The sequence below is a fragment of the Crocodylus porosus genome, unplaced genomic scaffold (assembly GCF_001723895.1).
Source record: "Crocodylus porosus isolate Cpor-Errol unplaced genomic scaffold, CroPor_comp1, whole genome shotgun sequence".
In the NCBI taxonomy this organism is placed as follows: domain Eukaryota; kingdom Metazoa; phylum Chordata; order Crocodylia; family Crocodylidae; genus Crocodylus; species Crocodylus porosus.
In genome coordinates, this window is record NW_017728886.1 from 88,826,253 (window position 1) to 88,851,605 (window position 25,353).

The following is a 25,353-nucleotide window of genomic DNA, read 5'->3' on the forward strand; positions in this document are numbered from 1 at the left end:
GTGAGGGGCGCTAGGGAGTTTCACGGCCGCCCTTAGCGTCCGCTCCCTCACAGACCCTCTACTTCTGTTCTTCTAGGAGAAGAATAAATGTCAGACGTGGGAAAAAGGAGATAATCAGTCATGTATTTCTAAGCACTTAGAATATGTAACCACAGCTCTGTGTTAGACCGTGGTACCCAGGTCAGACTACAGACTGTCAAATGTCTGCTCCGCAGGTGCAAGCATTTTTTGCTGGTCATTTGAATGTATTAATGCTGATTATGTTATCAGGATGTATAAGGAGTGGTCTTGATCATACTTTGCCACACAGCACAAAGTCATAATGTCAAACCATGATTATTCCTTGAAACTCCATTCAGCGATGAAGTGGCTCTCTATTGAGTATTAAGTACCCCTGAAGCTGGTTAGGCTGACAGCATTTTTAGACTGGCACTGATATAAACCGGGGGACATTTAACTAGGAAAATATTTTTAAATCACATGATACATCTGAGACAGAAGGGGCAGTGGTAAATGACACCCTCCTGAGCAGAAGGCAGATCTGGCTAGAAATCTGTGATGACAATACTCAGTCTCAACCAATAATCAGTTCAGCACAAGTCTATTAGAAAAAGTGAAGCAACCAGGATCAAAACAAGACAAAATGTTTTGTGTGATATGATCTGGAAATATGAATTGATGCTACCAAATATAAAAGAAATATGGCTTTAGACAGGACAATTTTGAAAGAGGAAAAAGAATAACTGAGATAAAAAGACTCAGTATAATATTAGAAAGTACCCTAGTAGAGGACAAAAAGATTAAGTTTAATGGTGATGCTAAACATGAAGGGTGAATGTACACTGAATAATAAAGATATTAACAGAATAGTTTTAGAGATATACATACATATCTATATATATATTCTTTAATCGTAGATATAATACTTCTTATACCATATCTGTCTATCTACATATATTATCAATCACTAAATCTAATTTTGTCCAATTATTGCTACTGAATTTTACTCTATTGCTATGTACAGCAAGACAAGAATATATCTTTTAGGTTAATCAAGACATAACTCATATTATATTTAACACATAACATGCCAAGACAACAGAGTTAAAATTACAAGTCTGATTCTCTTATCTCTATAATGAGTAGTGTCTTATTCCGTAAGTAATGTCATTGAAATCAGTTGAACTCTGTCAATTAAATAATTGCTTACCACAAAAAGGGGTAATGGAATGTAGTTGCATAAGAATGTAGGGTCACACTGAATAAATACCTGAAACAGTATGCTAGAAATATAAAAAAGCATGAACATTACTCTGCTCCCTATACAAAAGCCAGAGATAAGTTGAAATCCCTAGTAGGGCTATGCAAACCTTTGGTCACCGATTTGATTCAGCGGAGATTTGGCCCGATTCAGCAGCTGAATCTCCAAATCCAAATCGAATCAGGAGACCCTTTAATCTCTCTGAATCAAACTGAAACCCTCCAAATCCATTTGGAGAGTTTCAGAGACATTTGATGATTCGGATATAGACACAGCTTTAAATGTTTTTTCTACATACCTCAAGGTACCAGGCAGTTTGTGAAGGCTGAGATGCTGGGGCAGGTGGAGCATCCCACAGGAGCACGGCAGTGGACCCGGAAGTGGACCAGAAGCACTTCTGGGTCTGCTGTGGAGTGCACAGGGGACCCTCGCACCCACCCCCTGGCTTGGCGACTGGTACCTCCTGGGTCTGAGGTGGGGGCACCCGGGGTCCCCCTGCGGCTGATTGCTGAGCCGGGGAAGCACAGCTCCCCCTTCCCCCCTGCACTCCTGTGGGATGCTCAATCCGCTCCACCATCGTTCATGAGCCATGCCTGGTACCTCAAGGTATGTAGAAAAAACATTTAAAGCTGTGTCTATGGCCAAATCACTGATTCTCCAAATCAGCACTGAATCTTCAGATTTGGATTTGGCCGAATCAAATCAGGACAGTGATCTGAATCAACAAATCAAATCACTGTCCCCTGATTCGGGCCAAATCCAAATCTGAATCGAATGCAGCCTGGTTCACACCCCCCTAATCACTAGTTCTTCTTCTACTGTTACAGAGTTACAGAGCACCTGATAGCCAACGGTGTTTTCAAAAAAGGTCCCAATATTTCAAACACACGCCCTCAGAAGTGTTGCTTTATTTCCTGAGGTGTCTTGGAGAGTGATCAATTAATGTTGCAGGATCAGGGCAAGAAATGACAAGTAGATGGTTTCCAAAAACAGAGACACTCTCTATATCTTCCCTTACCAAAGGAGGAGAAACAATTTTATTTCATTATTGCAAATGGCTTTAGTGAGTCCATGAATCAGAAAATCCCTTTGTGCGCCTCCGTAAACCCTCAGCCTACAGAATACAATCTTTTATCAACAAGATAAACCCTTTTTGGGCCTTGTCCTCTATGGCTTATGTAGACAAAACTCCAGTGGATGTTTCTGGGCATTAGCTGCAGAGCCAGCAGGGTTTAACTGTGCTTCCAGAATTTGTATTGTGGGACACACATAGCTCTCCAGAGAGGAGACTTACAGGCTTATCACACTCACATAAACACTTCTGTACAACTTGGTTTTAGACTTGCACAATCTGTAAGCAGCCTCAGTGCTCTCTGTGAGCTAATTTGTATTGATCTGTTCAAATCTATACATAAAAAGTCTTAACAGCAGATTACTGTGTAATCAATTTTGCTGTAACATTAAAACGAGATGTTACAGTGACCTAAGGAGTTAAAACATTTTCACACATACCACCCTTTCCCTCAAAAATCAGTCCTCCAAAATTGGGGTGCATGTCTTAAACAGGGAAGCTGAGTTTTCTTCACTAGAATAGAGGCAGGTAAAACAGAGAAGGCAGACACTGACTTGCGGCTGCCAAGGCAGCTTTCAAGAGCAGGGGTGGAGCCCAGTGTTAACTTTCTCACAGTCACTGGTGTGGCAGTAGTTTTTGATTGAAGAGCCACTGAGCTGGCTTAGAGTGAGGTGCTGCAGGCATCTGTAGTACAGGGCTGGTGTCCCAGAGGCACATACAGGCCTCAAGGAGTTAACATGCAGCCCCTAGACTCCTGCTGATCCCTCCTTTGCTCTGACCCTTGAGTCCCGAGGCTCCCCCTCCCTCCTTAAGTTTCTGGTACCTGCCCCAACCCCTACTCCTAAAGTGAAGTGGCTTGGCCCACAGGGCCGAGAGCCCATGGCTGGAGGACTTGGTGGGGGAGGGGGGAGACTAGGGACCTTGTGCAGCATCTTTGCTGATGGAGAGCAGTGGGAGTTGCTCACCATGATTGTGGGGGGGCATGCTGTAGCATGTCTGTGCAGCACAGGGAGGGAAGGAGAGGGGCTGTGTTGTGGGTCCATGTGGTGTGGAGAGGGGCCACATGGCATGTCTGCAAGGGGGAGGTGGCAGAGGATACTCATGGCTTGGGGAGGCCTCACAGGGCACTTCAGCAGCCTATGTGGTGTGGCAAGGGAAGGTTAGCACAGTGCAGCAGGTGGCCCACATGGCACTTGCCTGTGTGGCCTGCGCAGTGTGTGACTGGGGGGTCCTGCAGCCCCACGGCATTCACAAGTTGGACAGACCGGCCATTCTGATGAAGCTTGTTGCGCGGATACAACCCTTTATTATTTACATGAACTTATATAAAGAACTGTTTACAGTAAAGAAGTAACAGGCTTACTAACAGTCTTTGCAAGGGTCTGGAGCCAAACCTGTAGGTGTCCTTTTTACATCAGTTCCTCCAGCCTAACCCAGACTGTCTCCTGTGATGCCTCACTTCCTGGATACTCTATTTCCAGGAAGGCTTACTGTATGGCAGACAGTCAGCCATGTCCCTGGAAAAATCTTTTTTCTAAATTAGGTCTTCCAAACACCAGATGCATGTCTGAGAAAATACGGTATTTCCATATTTTCTTCTGTATATACTTTTGTTTATGTATATCTTGCAAGCAATATCACAATTTAAAGTAACAAAGACTTCTAAAATAATCACATTCCATGCTGTCAGTGAAATCATGCTTATGCTACTGTATGTACCCAAATATGAGATGACTTTGAATTTAAGATGACCCCCCAATAATTGGTTTCTATATCAATATTGGAGGGTCATATTAAATTTGTCCCTCCCAGCACTGTGGTAGGAAGAGCAGTGACAAGGGAATAAGCAGCACAGAAAGCAGCAGTTGGTGTGGGGGGGAAGCAGGAATTCAGACCCCTGAACCAAGCCCCGCCCCAACACTCGCCCGCCTCTGTGCCTATGCCCCCTGGCCCTTGTCCCACCCAAAATTTGCACCTCCAGTGCCTGCCTCCCTGCTACCTGCACCCCTGTGGGGGAATGGGGAAAATCCCCCCATGATGGATTTGAGTAAATATGGTATATCAGTATCATTTTCAGGTCATTAGGGCCGTGCGAAACAGCTATGTCTCATTTTGATTTTGGATTCAGATGTTTTGGAGGACAGCAATTCATTTCAGTGTTTTAGAAATTGCTGTCCTCCGAAACATCCGAATCCAAAATCAAAATGAGACATAGCTGTTTTGCACGGCCCTAATGACCTGAAAATGATCACTGTTCCATTTCGATTTGGCTGAATCTGTTTCAGAGTTTCAATGCCATTTTGGAGATTCAGCCATAGGCTATAAAGGGGAATCTTTAAAATGCCTATAAGTTTGTCATTTCTTGCCCGATTTGGGTGAAAATTACAGGGATGATAGCCCATTTTGAGGGCATGAAGCCTGCCATGTGTCAAGAAGAAAGGTGCAGGGACTTTTGTGAAACTGCACCTCAAACTGTTCAAAACAAAACTCATGTCACGTGTACGTGTTAATGCGCAGCAGGATGAAAACAGCAGGTATGGTAGCCCCTTCTAAGGCCATGAAACCTGCTAGGTTTCAAGGAGATGGGTCAAGGGTTTCTGGGAAACTGCACCTTAAACTGCTCAAAGCAAAACTCATGACGCTTGTGTAACTGTGTGTGTGTGTGTTAAGTTGCAGCAGGATCAAAGCAGCAGGGATGGTAGCCTGTAACAGGGGGCCTTCCCAGTGCTGGTTAGATCTCTTCCCACCCAACAATTTCTGGGCCAACTGCCTGCCCCTCTTTTTCCAGCAATGCCTTGATGGAAAACTGATTCAGATGTATCCCAGGCAGGTGGCTGCCAATTTAGACGTCTTGGGGTGACATCCATTCTGCAGCTCCATACCTCCCCTAACACTGAAGCCCATGCCTTGCACACTTCACCCTCTCCTGCTGTGGTCCCCTCTGTGGCTCACCTTTAGGCCCTGGCCCAGCCTTCAGGCCAGTCAAAATACCGAGCCTCTTGCTCTGGGCATTCCTCACAGTGGGCCCCAGGCCCCTTGACCCCACTTTGGGTGCTGGTCCCAGCATGGACCAGTTGAGGGTCTCTCTGATATCTTCTAATAGAACCACTGAATAGTTGCAGAAACATATCTTACCAATCTTTCGTGTTTAAAAAACCTTTGTCAGGCTGGGGAAGCATCAAGTTGATATGTGTGTGCTCTTCCTGGATGGAATGAATAGTGAAGAAGCCAGAGGCTGGCATTCAATGCAGGCAAGAAAGCAGGCCAGTGAAAATGTAAATTGAGGCATCAGGGATGAGAGACAGGATAGGGAGGGAGGGAGGGGAATGGGGATGTAGCAAGTAAAAGTGGAGAAGTACCTGGGGAGTCATATGTCAGGCAGGTTATAGTGCAGGGGTGGGCAAAAATACAGCTTGCGGGCCAGATCTGGCCTGTGAGGCCATTCTATCTGGCCCATGGGGCCCCTAAAAAAATTTTGAAAATTAAAATTTATCTGTCAAAAATGACCCAGGGGAATCCTCGGTGGGCTTCTACAACATCAGGGCCCGCCTAGTCCTGCTGCCTGGGACCACGTGGCTTCCCCGGCACTGGAAGCTCAGGTAAGGGGTGGGGAGGGCAAGGAAGGAGCTGGTGCGGAGCACGGGAAAAAGCGACCCCTCCCCCGACCCACGGCTGCCACTCCCTGCTGTAGCCGCTCGCAGCCCATGTGGGGCTGTCCTGAGCAGGCACAGGCAGTCCCACGCAGGCTGTGAGTGGCTGCAGTGTGGGGCACCAGCCACAGGGCAGGCAAGGGGCACTCAGCACCAGCTTGTAACCTGGCCCCGAACTGGCTCTGGGCTCACCTGTTGGGGCTGTGCTACTGCGGCAGCAGCTATGCCCCCCCCACTTGCCGTGCTGGGCAGTTTGCTGCTGTGGCCCTCTGCCTGAAATAATTGCCTGCTCCTGTTACAGTGTGTCATAAATCTAATGTCTATATTGAGTCCTTGAGTTTCTGTATCTAGGAGGATGCTGAAGTGAAATTCATAGGCTCCTCTGTGAAAAGTGGTTTGTAAATTCAAACAAGCACCGAACCTCACTAACCTCATCACCAGAAGCCAACTTCCTATAGCCCAACACACAATGAATGGATCCAGACCATGCCATGACAAGAAATACAAAACCTGCCAACATACTAATCCAATCTATTACAGACAAGAAAACCCAACTACCTGTGTGGTCACATTTCTCGAGAGGAAGCCACTCTGTCTCCAATCTCTCAGGCCTGATCCTCAAAAGGAATTTACAAATCACTTTTTACAGATGAGCCTATGAACTTCACTTTATCAACCTCCTAGATACAGACACTTGTGGACTCAATATAGATATTGGATTTATGACACACTATAACCTGCCCAACATCTGATTCCTCAGGTACCTCTCCATGTTTACCTACTATATTCCACTTACCTCCACTCCCCCCACCCAGCTAGTCCCTCACCCCTTAACACCTCAATTTACCTTTCACTGACTGGCTTTTTTGCCTGCACTGCATGCCTGCCTCTGGTTTCTTCACTATTCTTTCCATCGAGGAAGAGCAGGAGAGATTCCAGCCCACCCACCTGTTTCTGAGCCAACTGCCCACCCCTCTTTCTCCTGCCACACCTTGATGGAAAACTGATTCAGATGTTTCCCAGGCGGGAGGCCGCCCATTTAGGCCCCGATTTCTAGGAGTGATATTCATCCATTCCACAGCTTCATACCTCCCCTAACACTGTGACCCTTGCCTCACAGATGGCATCCCAAGCAGTGAAGCTCACCTGGACCTCACAACTCCACTGTTGTGTGGAGGCACATGGAGCTTGGCGAACCCCTTAGGCCTCAAAGATCTTACAGGTCTGGGCTTTCTGTAGCCAGGACTGTGCACTCGTGTGTTGGCTGGAGGTTATAAGATGCCTTCTACCCACCTTTCAGCAAGGAGGTTTGCGGTCCTGGCATTTCTTGTGGGCTGCCATGCCACCGGTAGTCCCACCAGGCCTCCTGACCCTGACAGGGTGCAGTTTTAGTCATGCCCAGGACCTGGGGCCTCTTCCTTACCCACAGCCCAAGCCCATACATCCAAGTTCATTCTGGAACAGGAGCTCAGCAGGGAGATGTTCTTCCCCTGCTGGCTGGTGATACAGTGAGTGCCACCTCCAGCTCTAAGGATGGGGCATTAAATGGTTTAAAAATAAAAATAAAAAAAGGAAATAGGTGCAGAGTGAGGAGGGTGGCATTCACTCCGTCTGCATGTCGAGGTTGGGGAACCTTGAGGAACACTAGCTGCTCCACCAAACTGGGATCCAAGGAGAAGAGGTGGGGTATCACAACATCCCCAGCAATGCTGAACACCCGCTTGCTTGGAACACTTTTCGGTGGACAGGACAGTTGTTCCCGGGCAACCACGGCCAGACCCTGCCACATCTGGCTGCAGCTTGCCCAGTAGGCAAGGGGCTGTAGAGCAGTGATTCCACATCCTCGGCAAGGTAGGTAGCCACCGAGGCCTCGGCGCTACCTCCTTGATGCTGGGGTCTGGTGTCTCTGGACCCCAACAGGCTTTTGGTGGCCTCAAAGAAATGGCTTGAGGACCACCAAGATCTGGGAGATGGTACCCCACTCTGTTTTGTTAAGGGGGCCACTGATCCATATCTCCCTGAGCAAGACCATCTCATGGATGGCCTTCTGTTGCTCGACCAGCCTTTCGAGCATCAGGTATGTGGAATTCCACCGAGTCTCCACATCCTGCATGGATGCTCAGCTCTGCCTGTTTCTCCCACAGCATCTTGCTCCTCTTGATGCTCTGGTAGAAGCAGCCCACCAACTTCCTGAATTTTGAAATGAGCTGGCTGGTCATGGTAGTGACGGCACCATCACTGGCAGCCCTGTCCCCCTCCAAAGCATCCCTGACTATGAGGTGGAACTTGTGTGCCATACAGTGGATGCCAAAAAAGTTGGCATCACAGACCACCTAGAACATATTGGCCCCGTTGTTGGTGACCATGAACCCACACGTGAGCTCATCCTGCCCAAGCCACGCCTACACCATGCAGTTCATGGCCCCCATGATCTCCCTTGCCATGTGGCTCATCCATCACCTCCCCTTGAAGGAGAGCCCACCGATGGCCTGATTGATCACACCAGTGCCCTGTGAGGGAGAGGTAGGCATGATCTCTACTCCAGAAGCTCCATATGTCCAAGGTGAAGTGTAAGGCCACCTGCAGACCTGTCTTGTGCAGCACCTCCCCTCCAGTACTCCCTGATGCCTCATATAGGAAGAGCACCACTGTTCTGCTGAAGGTGGTGCATGCGGGCATGTGGTACAATGCGGTCACGATCACCATGAGTTGCCTGAACTCTGGCCGCTTAACTAAGGAGAAGTACTGTCCATCCAGAGCAAGCATCCCCCCCAATGCTCTGGGTGACCTCACTTGCCTTGGGAATGTGCCCCCCTTTCCTTCTGCCTTTCTCCCACTGATCCAGGGTGGTCTGCCTCTGCTTCTGGGGGATGGGGACTTTGGAGTGAGAGAGGAACTTCCCTTTGGGCACGCTCCCACTGGTGCCAGGCAGAGGAGGAGCAAGGGAAAGGGGTGGTGCCTCCTGGTATGCATCAGCAGCCCCATGGGGCTAAAGTGTTTCTTGTCCTTGCCCTGGCTGGTCTTCCATCAGCAATGCAGGCAGATAGGATACTTGGGATCTTCTGCCACCTCAAAATGATCCCATACCACACTACCCCCTTGCTTCTGGGGTGTGGGTGGGGATCCTGCCTTATCCCCTTCCTCAGCAGGAAAAGTCACAACAACAGGGGAAGCTGAGCCACTTGCCCCACAACCTCCTCCACAGCGCATTCCGGAGAAGGAGAGCTGGCTGTAGGGGAACTTTGAGGGGTGTGGAGCACAAACTCAGATTCCCGCTCCTTCCCCAGAATATCCCTGGCTATGGCACTGAGCTCCCTTGGTTCCATATCCATCTCCTCCTCTGGCACTGGGAGGCCTACGCTGGGAACTGAAATTGGGCTGGAGGAGACAGTCATGCCGGTATGCTGGTGGTGCTGTTGGGATTATTATTACTGCTGGTGTTACTGGAGGTGGGGCAGGTGCAGACACTGCTCTCACCTCTTTGCTGCCACTAGCAGCAGAAGCCCCATGCCCACCAGGGAAGAGGGTGCATCTAAGTTTGGGGGGGTGGAACTTACAGCTCTTCCTCTGCCCACTCTTGCTCCCCTGCCAGAAGACCTGGCACCTGCCTTTTCAGCATGCTTCATAATGTTTGCTGTGCTGGAAAATGTGTGTGTGTAATACTCAGCCTCTTGAAGGCTCAGATCAAGTGTAGTACTTAGTTGGCTAACACTGTATCGCTTGTAACCTAGTCGCGTTCCCCTTCTCTCCCTCATCCCTTGGTTGTTAGTCCCTCGCTCGGGAGCTTTGTATTTCCATCTCAGCTTTGTCATATTTTTTCTGGATTCCCCATCCAAAATATCTACTAATAAAAGTCAATCTTCTTTGTGTTTACTATATCTTCTTCTTCTATCTGCTTCTTTGACTATATCTATGTGTTTACTATATCTTCTTCTATCTGCTTATTTTCTTTATCTTTTATTTACTATATCTTCTTCTATCTGCTTACTACATCTTGTATCTGTAATATATTGGAAAGTTGTGTCCAATCCTTTCCAAAAAGAGAGACTGGCAGGAGACCGACTTGAAACCAGTCACTGCAGCCAGCCACAGTGCCTTTCATATACTGTTGCTTCCAGAGACAGCTCACAAAAGGGACAGAAAGGCTTCATATGGAGCCTTATATGCTATTTCTGTCCCTCCCCCCAGAGCACTGGGATTGCAGGACAGACTGCAGACACTGGCCAGCTACAGATGTCAATATCAGAGCAGTCCTTCCCCCCACCTCCCTCTCCTGAGTTTCTGTTTTCCTGCAAGCCTGCCTCTGAAACTCTGAAATTTTCCAAAACATTTCTGAAATGTTGTGGATGGTTTCGTTTAATTATGGAGATGTTTCAGAGCCTTCTGTTCTGTTTCAGATTCAGTGTTTTGGGTGCTGAAACACCTCCGAAATGAAATGGCTGCCAAAATTTTGCACAGCCCTACAGGTCGTATTCCATGTTGCCTTTTAACTTCAGGGGATAATTAAATAGGAAGATTATTTCAATCTCCTAATATTTTTTATTAATACTGACATTTTAAACGAGTAGTGGAAATATCACAAACAAAGGAAAAATCAATCAAAGAAAAGGTTCTTCAGTTTTACCTGGTCAGCTGTGGTGTCAGAAGAGATTACTAGTACTACGTCTCCTCGTTTTAAATTAAGCTCATCATTATTAGCTGCCTCAAAATCATGTAAAGCTTCAACCTGAAGGAAAGAATACAATATATGCATGCATCATCTAGAGTACCAGGAAAAGTAAAGCAGAAACAAGCTCTCCCAACAAAAAAATCTTTTCCCCTCTTGCAATTAAGGTTAACAATGTTCACCAATACTATACTCACCACTATACAACTATAGGATTAAACTATATTGAAACTGATCATTTTAAAAATTCAAGAGTATATGCTATATTAACAGATCCATTGATGTCAGTATTTTATTATGTTCCATTAGTTTTTTCTATTAAGTAGAGAAGAATAGTTTTTTCCATCAGTTTTTTTTCTATTAAGTAAAGAAGAATACAACAGTTTTACTATTCAATCGTTTCTACAACCACTAGCTGGCACTGTCATATCAAACCAAACTTTCAGGGCCTTGATGGCATGGGAAGCTGTACCATTCTGTAACAACTGCCTCTCAGACAAATCTTGCTTTCTTTAGTTCTTATTCTTGCAAATCCCCCACTGTCATCCACAGAAGCTGGCCTGAGTAAAGGAGGCAGGATTGGAACATTTCTTTTACGCAAACTGGGCAGACTTTTGAGAATCACAATAACGTACTTGTGCTATCTTTAAATCCAGACACTTGACTTGCATTGAATGCAACTAGTCCCAGGGCAATACTGTAATAGTCCAAGAAAAATGTGCTGTCAGGATGCATCTACACATGCAATTAATGTGACTGAATAAGCTCTGGTGAAATTTTAGCCTGAGTAAATTAATCCTGGGGCAGGGGGATGGACTCGATGATCTGCCGAGGTCCCTTCCATCCCTAATGTCTATGAATTTACTCCACTGTTGGATAGTACCTATGTCTGACAGGACTATCCAATGGCACTGTAAATTAATCTACCCTGGCCCAGTCGCTGCACACACGCAGATGGTGATGCTTTCCTGTACAGTAAATTAGTCTACTGGGAAGTAAAGTGTACATGTAGATGCGCCCTCAGAGAACAAGATGGTAGACCTAACTCCTAATTTCTATCCTTTACTCAAGAGAATGTGGTGAAAAATAAGACCACAGAGAAACACTACCAGCATATCTGAATCGGAGTCTCATGACTTGTCTCACTTTTACCTATACAGAAGGCAGGACAGGGTTGCACCTTGGAGACTTACTTGTTTAGAAAGGCACAAGCTTTCATAGTCGGCAGTTTACTTTGTCAGATATTATGAATGGAGTCATAGAGAGCTGGAGTACCAAACAAAAAGGAATAAGTATTTTATACTTAGATAAAATATTTACATAAATTTAGTCCTTTCTGTTTAGTACCCTGGCTTTCTGTGAGGCCATACAGAGCATCTGATGAAGTAAGCTGTCATCTACAAAAGCTTATGATTTCCTGAATGAGTTAGTGTGCCACCATGCCCTACCTTCTACCTAACTTCAGATTTACATGGATAACTACCTCTTTCTTGCCTACATTTTATTTTGAAATGATGTACAGTATTTGTATATGAGAACAGATGAATAAATCTGTTGACTATAACAATAGATTGCAATGGAACTACTTAAACTGAAATACGCAAATTATAGTATAAAATAGGAGAAGCTTATTTATCCTTAATGAGTTTTTCTATTAGTCAAAAATTGTGAAATGAGAAATCATTAGTATCTAAAGAACCAAGAAACATGAAGGTTCTTACCACCCAACTCTGAAGGCTAAATTTCTTTTAACTGCTTCTAGAAATCTGATGCTTTTCTGCATGATCAGCTACTCTTACAATAAATACATTCAGAGAATGAAATCAACAATACAGTGACATCAATTTCAGTAGGTTTTTAGCGACAGATTTTAGCGCCAGGAGGGGTCCTTTATGGTCATCTAGTATGACTCCATGTATAACGCAGGCCATTGAATTCATCTCAATATATTAAAATAATTTAGTTGTTTATTAGATGAATATAGTTGCACATTTGACTGAACTCCAGAACTGGATATGAATGCATAACACACATTTTACTTGCACTGGTGTTTCACCAGCTCTCTTATTTAAAAAACTAAAAAAAAAGGAAAAATACAAAAAACCTAATATAAGCAAAACTCAGGCTGAAATGTTTGGTATTTAACAATGCAGCCCTACAGCCTAAAAAGACTGTGCCGCTGAATTAAAGTATATATACTTTACTGAAAGCTAGATTTAAAGGGATATTTAAAGAATGCAAGAATAAATACTCAAGTAAACCTTAAAGAGAAATCCAGGTGGCATTCCACGGGCTGTATCCTCCACTGATACAGGTAATTCTGGAGAAGGCGTTGTTTGGGTTTCCTCAATGGTTTTCTGCTCACTTACAACTTCAGAAGTTTCACTAGTATGACTTTCAGTGCCCTGAGTGCTAATGTCTTCCACAACATCTTTGGACTCATTCATTATGACTTCGTGTTCTTCTCCCTCCCCTTCATTGTTTGATGCTGGCTCTATTACTACTGAAGGGATGCTGCTGACCTTTTCCTGGGGAAACAAAAAATTGAAAGAACTTTTTGAACAAAACCCCTTCCTATAAGATTGCATGAAAACCTAACTCATTTAAATTGCTCATCTATCCAAAGTAGAAAATAGTAATATAATTTCCTCTCGTTTATAGAGACCTAGTTTCCATTCTTGCCTATTCTCTGTATTTCCACAAAAGACAAAGAACACTTGTTATAGTAAATGATACAAGATACTCTGCACATGATACAAGATACTCTGCACCTAATTCTGGTTTCACCTAGGGCTCTGTTTAGTATCCATGGAAATTAAAAGAGTCTTTCTATTGGCTTCAGAGGACCCTGGATAAGGCCATCACATTGCTGTAAACCAGGATCAACTCCACCAAAGTCAATGTAGCAACAGTGATGAAAGCCTGGTAAGAGTAAGGCATCCTACATCCACCTGCATAAGTTTTTACACCACTATAAATCCACTGGATTCCAAAGACTTACTCCTGATTAGCATGATGATAAATGAGAGCAAATGTTAAGCCCCACTACAAATATTACCATCAGATTCAGTTCAAAAAGGATTTTATCAAGCTGTGATATAACACCACCCCTCCTCCTCCCCGGCCCCCCCCCAAAAAAAATGGGAGTGAAGTTCTAGGGCTTAGCTAGCATTTGTGGCTCTGAAAATCACTCCCACTGAGCACTCACCACTCCTACTGGCTTCAGTGAGAATTACAGGTACCTGTCCTCCCTAATCACCAGAGCACTTGTTTTGACTTATTACAAGAAAAGTGCAGATAGCTAAGATTTCCATTTGAAGCATGAATGAGCAATATTTGACAAACCACTTCTCTCCAGATTTATAGTTAATGGGATGAAAGATCTTCTGCTTACATTTAGGATTAATTCAGCATATGATATGCATTTGAAAGTGTGTCTATGAACTAGAAAATCATCTGAAATTATTCTGGGAACGCTGAGTCAGGCTCCCAGCTCATGCCATTGAAAACAATGGAGTAACTCTGGCTTTACTTACAACAAAACAGGGTCTGTTATGGGTAAAGAAAGTGTCGTGTCATAGGCCAAACCAGGAGAAATAAACCATTTTTTGGATAATGCTATAAAAAGCATCTCCCCAAAGAACTTACTTGAGAGACTTCTGCTTCCTTTTCTTCTTCTTCTTCTTCATGAGGTTTTTTGTCATCTTCACCAGCCATTTCAGGTTCAGGTGCAACAGCACCTTCGTCAGCTTCTGTTACAACACTTATACCAGCTTCTTCAGCCGGGCCAGAAGTCTCGGTGAGAGTAACCATCTGCAACCAAGAGGAAACAAACCAGTCTCTATCTCAACCATACTGGGCATATATGCTGCATACCAACTGCACAGATGCCACTCCACAGAATTATGTCGGGTCTTTGATATAGATTTTGACCGTTCTGAGGGAAACTTTATTCCTTCACAAATGCCTGCAGGTGGATTTTCCATGACAAAGTATCCTGTGAGATGAGTAACATAGAAGTTGATATCACTCAAGGTTAAATTAAATAAGAAAATATTAGAATCCGAATGATAATATGGGATCTCCAGCTATGTTGGGATAAAAAACAAAAAAAAATCTGGCAGCTGTAAGCTCCCTAGGTCTGGGCACTTCTAAAACATTTGATCAGAAAGTTATATACAAGGTTTGCTTGCATTTGACTTTGATTTTTCAATGCTGAATAGAAAAGTACACCAATTTGGCTAGGCTACAGGTGAATATGAAAGGTTTCATCCAGCAGAGATTACTCCCACAGGCTTCTTGGTTATTTCAGTCTCTCACATGCTGGAAACCTTGCAGGGAGAATGTAATTGAAATTTGGCAATTATCAGCCCTATTGGTCTCACCTAGGTTTTCATCTCAAGAGGCTAGGGAACTGATTAGCACAGACCCTGTTCTTTAGTTCATTTAGCTTAATATAAAGCTGAAAGTGAATAATAGTTCTATTGCCTAGGATCTGATCCTAGATGAAGCCAATCATGTTGCAGAAATAATTAACATTGGGTTGGCTCTTTGTTAACCGAGCTGTATCCTGATGGGTACTCGGGGTATCACGAGGCAATAGAGGAAATAGCTTTGGTCTGCATGAGTTTTGATGAAGGAGAATTTTTATTCTGAGAGCAGATTCATTTCAGTGTGTGTATAATGTAGAGTGGAGTTACATGCTGGAGAGTAGGCTGCAGAGTCCTTCCCACTGCATCTCTGGATTGAGCCCAGCCTGAACTTTTATTTTACCTGGTGCAGATGCTGCCCAGGTTATTGCTCTGCTGCGTTTATTGAGGTGACTACCCTTTGGCATCAGTTCAGACAAAGGTATTTTGGACTTTCTCATGATTTCATGCTCATAGTGACAACCCTGGGCCTTATTCCAGGTGATCTGAGCCTCTCTACCCATTGTTGGGCATACGCTAGATTTTGAGTGGAATTTGGTAGTGGAGGAAAAGAGTCTATGGAGGTCTCGAAACAACATTTTTCTTTTGATCACACTGCTCCTTCCACATGCTTAAGGGTTAGGAATTACAAGGTGGGGGAAGGGGATAAACTTGTTTTAAATATCTGCCTTAGATGACAAAGGGAACTCACTGAATTTCTGAGGTCTGTAATGGACAACAGAATCTGCTGGTGACTCACTCTCAGCAGGCACCATGATTATCTGATATTGTCCTAGGCAACTAATAAATAAAGTGGCTTCTATGAAGTCCCTATTTGCATTTCATTTTATGTTTATCGGTCACATTGTTTCACAGATGAAACATGGGCTGGGGAGTATATGGCAAAAGACAAAACTCATAGCCCAAAGCCAATCAACTGGCAATATGGACTTTCTAAGGTTATACTATGTTGGTACTGGCAGGGAAATTATTTTCTTTATTTAGTACCATGCATCAATCAATTAAATTGCCTTTAATAGAGGGGTCTTGTTTCAAATCAGAACTTTGCTGAATCAGTCTGATTTGGCTGCTACTGTATTGCTGGTGGGCTTCTGGACATTACCCTGGTTTCTCCTGTTATTCATTTGTAGTTTAAAGAACTCATAAACAAATCTTTCTAATTTTCTTTGAGAAGATAAGAAAAGCTACAAGATTTTTTGTGAGTTTATAGAGTGACTAATTTTAACCACGCCTGATACCAAATCAACTATACATTGCTGTGGCCATAAGTGGCATTACATTATACTAGCAAACTTCAGTATCTTCACATGTGATTTGTGAGGGAAGCCTTCAGGCATGCTATTCATAGCTCTACCAATTTCAGCTCGCTTGACTCAAGAGATTACAATAAGCTATGACTGTAGAAACCCGGGGAAAGGAAAGGAAAGGGGAGTACACATCAGATTGATTTTATATAGTATGCATCTAACAAAATACGACAGAAATTGATCCTGCTATCTGATGTGTTAGGATCAACACTTCTTCCCTGTTTATTGGATTTGTGCAGCCCATTGTATTCCATTCAACAGGAGATTCATAGTTTTACATATATCAACTCTAAATACAGTACACTGGAAAGGTCAAACTCCTGCAGACTGTTGTTGTAAGTCACTGAATGCATATCAAATATCAAAAACTGCATAATAACTCATTCTTGTGACTTGGACTACAACAACAATAGAAAGCTAGAACAAGCAACACCATTTTTTGCAAAGATGACCAAGGAAGCAACAGAAAAAGAATCAATTTCTCTCTCTCATTTTGAACTTTAATCTCAAAATCTTGAACTAGTATTAAAACATTTAGGACAAAACTCCAGCCCCGGTGAAGACCACAGTGAAACTCACATTGAATACAGCAGGATTTCACTTTAATGAGTTACAGTGAATCAGAGGCTCTTGGACATTTACATGTACTATTTTATTTCATAGGATCAACAAACCTTGTTGGTAAATCTGCTCCCCCAAGGAAAAAGTAATACAAAATAAAGAATTTTACAACAGCCCACAAAATTCTAAATTGCATAAACCTTCTGGGAAGAGCCTTTTTATTTTTACTGGTCACATAATGCAAAAGAAGTGGGCATGTAAAGAAATGAAAGGTTGAATTTCTTGGAAGCAATAACAGAAAAAAGCTTCTTTACCCAGACATTCAATATACTAAGTCAGAATCTCTTTTCAGCAACAGCAGTGTGAATGAGGAATAACCCCACCAAATTTAGTGATTCTGAACCCCACCGAATTCATTATACTGGAGTACAAGTGAGATAATGGAACTGGTTGTTGGAGAAAGACTATGAAATAATCATTAGATACCTGATCCTATTGACTTGAGCAGAATTATGCTAGCTTTCAACAGGTAATGATCAGGCTCCATGGACTGGATAACTGTTAAGAACATTTATTATAATAGCAGCTAAACAAGTTAATGTAAAGCAACAAAAAAATAAAATCCATGCTTGAGGGCACAAATCAGTTCCTTTTAGAGGTCTAGAGAGATTTTCCACATATAGCAATGCACAGCCAGTTAAGTGAAGAGGAGGTTGACTCTCCCTTTTTATCAAGCATCATGTATTGTCTTCTGCTGGAGTCAGTATATCAAACTAGGCTGACTTTCTGGTTTGATCTTACATGACAGTTCACATGTATTAAGCAAACCTGAAATCTGAGAGTTAAAAATGATGTATCTATGTAAGGGCTGAATATACCATATACAAGAGCCTGAGCTTATATAACTATATACTATATAGGGCTCTTGTGAAACGGGTACATTATGAGAAAACTAGTCCCTCCTTGCCTGCTAGGAATAGCTCAGGATTTCCTAGGTGCACACTGCTAGATGAGAAGTGGTCAGGAGAGATGAGCCAAATGACCATAGGAAGCTGTATTTGGTACTCTTCAAACACTCAGGTAGACCTTGATTGATATTTAGGGTGACCACACATCCCGTTTTCTTTAAGACAGTTCTGTTTTGAACACTTGTCCTAGGTATCCCATTATTTGAATGCTTTTTGTTCCTCTTTCAGTAACATGCCTCGGAGAGGTGGCGATAAAGGGATTCTCCCACTTCCCGGCACTCCAAATAAACCCTCTCCTCTCCACTCCCACCCTGGCTTCCACTCTCAAGAGACAGCTGAGCATGCAGAAGAGTGGCAGGGAAAGAGGGTTGGAGGGAGGAGCAGACTGCCCCAGCCTTAGACTATGGACATATGATTAGGCTATCGCTACATTACTGCAGTTTAATGTTTGTGTAATTCTACTGAATTTCAGCACAGGTGTCTTGGTGTAAAGGTAGAGGAATGCAGTAATGAAGTGGGCTCATCATTCTTTTTGAATGAAAAAATCACCATGGCATTTCAGGGCCCTGTGCTCTATTCACAGCCAGTATTCAAATTTAGTAAAGCAAATAACCACATTTTATCCTCGAAATAAATTTTGAAAAGCTTTACTAACTCTAGTAGATTTAATCTGAATTTACACCACTGTTACCAAGAATCCGAGACATGGGAGTTATAGCAGACTAAACCTAGAGTCAGTGGTGAATGTGATCTTTTAGCAAATATTTTAATATCAGAGTTCATATTTTTATAAAAAGAGAGAGAGGTGGTCAACCTGTTGGAGGTTTAAACCCAAACTGAGTAGTAATGGAGAGGCACACCCTTCTTTTCAAGCCCTGCTTCCTGTTTCTGAATTTAATTCACAGGGAATAAGCCTGAACTCCCCCTTGTGCTACTTGGATATATTTTCGAACATATTTTCAAGATTACACTTTAATAGGCAAAGATCCAGAATAAGAAGTACAAGTCTTGTCACCCATAAGGGACAAGTCTTGTCACCCAAAATACAAGCATTAGTCCAGGAATCCTCTTATAGACTAAAGAAAAATTCAGTATCTCATTGAGCTTTTGAGTTGTTTTTAATTTGATTTTAACTATATCTAATTTAATGCCCAATTTGTGCTTTACAAAATAAAGCTGCAACATAATTATTTTTCAATTCTTGTTGCAGTTCAGTGCATAGCATGCCAGGAAAATAGCATGATGAATGAAAGCTATTTTCGACCAGGGTAGGAGCTCAAAGAAACAAATCCACAGACTCCATAGCAGCATATTTTCTGCTCACTCTAAATGTCAATAGAAATAACATTATACCACCTTCTACTACACAGCTGCATTGTTCATTGTCCTAAAATATTTATGATGGCATACAATGCAAAAGGTATGTTCTGAAACAGGTCCCTGCTGAATTGAAAGATGTTTTGTTGTTAAAACCACAAATGCTCCAAGTCAAAATCACATGCTATTGGCCCACATATGGATCATACGGAAACAACAAAAACAATTTTGCAATCCTTTTCTTAAGATATTAGAGAATGAACACCTTCCTGAGGCTGTTCATACACACCTCACTCTCTTTCTCAGCAATTTCAGTTGTCTCCTTATCCACTGCCTCACCACTGTCCTGTATAAAAAGAAAATATGGTCATAACACTCATGTAAAAGTTTTGGCAACTGAAAAATTGGTATTAACTTAAAGGAAGAAGGATGTGTGCGAGAGGAAATGACATGAATGGCTGGAGCCCAATGGTATAACATATGGAAATGTGTTCAGATATTATTTGGAAAACAAGCCATTCTTATTATGATATAGTTTCAGCAACTCATCATCATGGGTGGAAAAACAAAAGCTTCATAGTTTAAAATCTATGAAACTAACTAGTTTTCTTTCAAATTTTAAGATGTTTTTCCCATCAGTGCTACCCTTGAACAGTTTTTGATAAGTACATAACCCAGAGCACCACTGATTCTTTGGATTATAAGCATCTCAGGCTTATCTCACAGCTATATCTAATTATTTCCATGACTCCCTCCTACCCCTGAGACCTAACAAAATGTTAAACTTGAATGTTCCTTGTGGGACTTCTCAATAATGGTAGATTTTTTTATGTGCACCCTCAACATTTTGATACCTTCACATTTAAATGTACCATGCAAAAAAAAAAGAGGTTGTGATACAGAAAGCATTGTTTTCCCTTGTTAAGCTACTAGTCGAGGTTCTGATTCGGTACTTTTTAAGTAGTGCCTAAAGCTTCTACTTTGGTGAATAAGGACCTCAGATGTATACAAAAAGGTCTTGGGTGAATTTGTTTTTAATTGTGTAAACAGACTGCTGGCTTGGCTTCCCAGCCTTATTATTTTTTTACAGAACAAATAGCACCTAATACTCTATAGGAGGGGGGAAAGTGCTTTTGGAAACCAGATGAGCAGAACAGTTCTCCCAGACTTCCACTGGACAAATATTTCCTAGCTGTTTTCCAATTTGGTTACCATGTGCACAGTTTTAATACTAACGCTGGGTCCACTGCGAACAGATTTTTTTCCCCAAAAGCCAGCTATGCTGGAAGAAACCCTTATATAGGTTACATATTGTTAGCAGTTTTTTCGTGTGCTTTCGGAAGACGGCTGTAAAGAACCAGCGTGACGTGTGAATGGAGAGTCATGCTGAGCTATACCTCTGTCTCAAAATAGTTACAAGCGCTAATGTGGACTGGACCACGGTTTACTGCCTTCACAATCCTGTAACTGTTGCCCCAAAATTTCACAGGCTTCATTTGAGATGGCTGGGTATTTCTTTTTTAATAAAGGGATGCTGCGTTATTTCAGAACTTCATATCAATCATGCTTGTTTCTAATCTAATCTTCTAGTATTGCCTGCAGTCACATCATAAGCCCTAAACATGTCCAGATGCCAGGGCAAGTCAATTGCTGTCAGCAGCGTTACTATGGAAACCTCTCACAGCTTTATCCTGTTAAAATTATAGTGTTATATAACCTTTTTTATTATTATTAATTCTCCTCTGAAGCTACCAAACCTACTGGTTTGTATTTTACATTTACACACTTAGTTTGAGGGAGAATTTAGGGTGTACGAACATATGGACAAATACTGATCATAAAAATGATAATTTCATGCACAATGTCCACACACAAAAGTCAAATACAATTTTCTTTTGAGTAGACTATAATAGATTTCTTTTCTCTTGATCGTAAAAGCTATGTTTCAAACCGACACATTGGCAGAGTAGTCCTCTCCCTATTTATGGACTTGGAACCTTTTAAATTTATATCAGCATATAAATTTCCCAGGTCAACTCAACTTCAGAAGTGACAACTCTACATATCATTCTGCACTCATCTAGAGACCCGACTTCGTTGTACTTGACCCCTTTTCTTTATTAATGAAACCAAAACCAAACTGCAGTATTCTGCAGCAGGGAGGCAAGCAGCACCGTTTATGCTTTGGTGTCTCAGTGTCTCCCTTCCTTATTGCATCTTCAAATCAGGAGAGTCAGGCATATGAGAGCCAGGTATTGTGTCTATAAGTTGATAAAACCACAATTAGGGACCCTCAAAATGTGACTCAATATATGCTGTACTCATTCAGTGCTTGCAAGGATCTTCTCTGGATGGAGCTCTGAGCAAAGAAAATAAAATGTGTTAGTCTTGGACTAGCTGAATGGGGGAAAAGATTGCTGGCATTAGTTTTGAGGCACTGGAAAGTCTTTTTTAGTCTTAATGATCTATTAATAGCTCTAATAAACATTAAGAGAGTATATCTAACATGTAAGATGTTAAGGAATGGATATAGCACGGTTTATTCATGTTCATATACTGTATTGTTCCCTTCATTCCTGTTTCCTTTTTTTCCAAGATGGACAAGAATATATTGAACATAAAATACTTCTATATTATTTGGTGGCATGCAAGGGGGAAAAAAAGTGCTGTTGGAAAACAGATAAGCAGAACAGTTCTCCCAGACTTCCACTGGGCAAATATTTCCTAGCTGTTTTCCAATTTGGTTACCATCTGCACAGTTTTAATACCAATGCTGGGTCCACTGCGAACAGACTGGCTAAACTACTGCTTCTCCTCCCCACATATACAAAAAGATAGGTTCATTTGCCCTGTGACATGCCCAAAGAATAAGAAGTCAAAGTCTGAATGTGAAAAATTCTTATAGTAAAAAGAATATTTTAAATCAGAAGAAGGAAGACCTCAATGGCTCATGCATTACGCAGTTTTTTAACAAATTATTCTACACCTATTTTGGGGGTTCTTCTTTTGTATACTTCATTCCCCCCTCAACATATCATTAATGTGGTGGAGCCACACAACTACTTTATTGTTAACTCTTGCCAGGTCCTCATCCTGGGTGTGCTGACATGTAAGGAAGTGGTCAGCAGTCTGTGGTGCATCACTACACTCACATATTGGTCTGTCCTTTAAGCCAGTCTTACAGAGTATAAGGTTAAAGTGTCCAGCTCCAGTGCAATCCTGTTTTCTTTAATTGATAAGTCACAGGGGAGCTCATACCCAAGTGGATAGGGTGTTTGGTTTGTTTATGAAGAGCTTGAGGTGAGACTAAGTCTCATCCCACTTTTTGTGGTATTGTTCAAGTGCCCAAAGTATGCCACTCCTGCCGCCACACTGTCGCAACAGTACCCATTCCTCCCATCTCAATAAGTTTCTGGACTTCAGTCACTTATGTACTGGTTGCTCTAAGATTTCATGAAGCAGGTGCTTTTGGTTTTGCTGGGTGCATTGAGTAGGCCAAGAGTTGCCTTCTGTCTTCCTAGATGGGGAGGTAAAGTCCCCGATAGTACCAACAGGATATATGTTTTACAGCCCATTACTATTCTCATTGAATTCAAAATAACATCAACTTTGCTGGTGTGGCTACTACATCCCCATACTTGACAGCAGTATTCAGCAGGTATATATACTAGTGCAAGTGTTGATGTCCTTACAGTGGTGACACTGGCTCCTCAGGTTGTTCCTGCCAGTCGTCTTCTAGCAGCAATAGTGATATACCAATAGTAACCTACCTCTTTTGGGCAATACATAGAAATGATGACAGCACTGTGTCCCAAATAGCTGTATTAATGCTCAGCTTGCCCTTCTTGTATTACAAAAAGCTAAAGATGCTTCTACTTTCCCAAATGCTTAGTCTTTTGAGCCCTGCTGGAGAAAAGTACATCTTCTACACACATATATGCCAACCATCTCTTTCCCCACAAAAAAAGGGAAAAACAAAGAGACAATAAATAATGGAGCAGTTGTTGCCAACAACAAATAAAAACTAAAAGTTGTTTTGTGGCATCTGCAGCCACAAAAGGGCAAGCAGAGGAGCGTGAAATATAGCACTCACGCAGTAAGATACTATAAGGACAGAGAGATTCTGAAACACAAATTGAAAAAAAGAAGTTTCCTTCTAATCCCAACATTAAATTTGTTGTGGAAAAAAAATAAAGGAGGGAAAGTATTCATGTTTCTGACACTGCAGAAAACATCAGGCAAAAAGAAACTATTTCTTGTTTTAGTGAAAATTATGCCTGCATTAAGAATAAATACTTCAAGGTTTGGCCTTTAGAAAATATGCTTTTATAAATAAGTATATAAATAAAACTTACTAATACGGACGCAAGGCTTATTACATCTATCCTGTTATACCTATCCTGAGCTAGCTTCTCAGAGCTAATCAAAATTATTCACCAGGTAAAAAAGTACACAACAATTTAGCCTTTTTTCTGTTTGCAAATCATTCAAGAACCACTGTGGATTTCTGACCGGACTGTTAGTAAATATTCTCTAAATATTTTGGACAAGCAATTTTCAGGCACTTGGTGATCTGAGAATAATTCACTTTGATTATGTTACGTTCTTGACATAGGTATGATACATTTATGGAAAGTCATGCTGTGGTGATTCTGACCTCTGATTTGGTGACTGAAACTTTTAAACATGTAAGGAATAGAGATCAGCAAGTAAATGGTAATAGCTATATCATAATCATAATAACCATGATGCAAAATGGATACAGAATCATAGAGAAATCTTCATCAGCATTATGTGTCTAAGAACAGCCTACGTAACACTCTTCACGCATGGTTAGGATGTCATATTGCGAAAACTGAAGAAGTCACAGACAAAAGCAAAAAATGCAACATTTGTGCTGAGACTATACAGCACAGAGTCAGCAGTTGTTTGATGCTGGCGCAAAGTGTGCAGCAGGGAAGATACTTAGGCATTAGGACTGGTGTGCCCAATAACACTTCTCGAAAGGTCAGAAGTCCTGAGACCATAAAACTGACTTACTAACAGGAGACAATGACGTGAAGATTCTTGTGATTAGAAGGAAAATAAATGGAGCAGGACTTTATGATGGAAGGGATCACATTTATGAAGCCAAAAAAATCAACAGTAAGCAACTCTCAAAATTTCAGACCTGTAACATGCTTGTCAACTGCTAGCAAAACCTTTATTGCCAGGATAGGTTAAAAAAAAAAAAGGAACTAGACTTTATCTACGAAAAGCTGGACACTTAAGCAAAATGGCTGTACTTAGGATTGAAGAGAACATAAGGAGCTGCTACTGATGGGCAATGTAATCTCTACTCAGACAAGCAGAAGATAAAGGAACCTCTGTTACCTGGATAGCCAACACAAATGCATTTGCCTCAGTTTCTCACTCCTGTCTTGGACTGCTCATGTTATACAAATTGTATCAGAATTTAACAACTGTTCCTTTGTGTCTCATGGCAATCTAGTGTACACCACTGCATGTGTCAGGGAGATATTCCAGGAAGATAGCTTAAGTCTGTTGTGGGTCTGCCTAGCATTCAACCCACTGTGCCAGGTACTGTGCGACTCTGGCTATACTTATGCAACTAATAAACAGCAGCCCCAATTGTCACATTTCCATAAGGACAAACTCAGACTGAATGCCAAAGCACACCAACTCCAGAGTATGATGAAAATTGTCAAGTCCTTCCGTTGCTCCATCTCTATGAGACTGGGGTTGTTCAGCATTGAAGCACGGTCAGATAAACCATCTGCCGCTCAGGGATGGAACTGATATCAACAAACTGGACACAGAGCAGACATACAAATATTTGGGACTGAACCAACTTCTGAAATACATAAACTAAGAAAGAAAAACTGATGACAAAAGGTTCTTTAATAGAACTGAATTAGATTACAGAAACAAATTTGTGGCAATAGAGAGCTGAGAAATACCAGTACTTTTGGAATATTCAAGCGATCAAGGATAAGACTGAAAACACTGAAGAAGTAAGTAACTGAGGACATTCCTTGTAAGATGGAAAGAAGAAGGTTGTTGATTTTTTTACTATTTTTTAGCAATAATCAGGTGGAAGGCTTGAGGAAATACTGTTTAA

General features: G+C 42.2%; 1 protein-coding gene across 1 annotated transcript in view; it reads right to left on the reverse strand.

The window, feature by feature from the left end:
* Window positions 1–25,353, reverse strand: part of AMPH (amphiphysin) — a 198,525-nt gene that overhangs the window by 1,489 nt on the left and 171,683 nt on the right. Inside the window, exons 19-22 of the mRNA XM_019538946.1 lie at window positions 19,522–19,578; window positions 14,298–14,462; window positions 12,911–13,177; window positions 10,608–10,709 (exon numbers count right to left, since the gene is read on the reverse strand). Coding sequence (XP_019394491.1) covers window positions 10,608–10,709; window positions 12,911–13,177; window positions 14,298–14,462; window positions 19,522–19,578 — 591 coding nt within the window. The remainder of the gene's footprint in view (window positions 1–10,607; window positions 10,710–12,910; window positions 13,178–14,297; window positions 14,463–19,521; window positions 19,579–25,353) is intronic.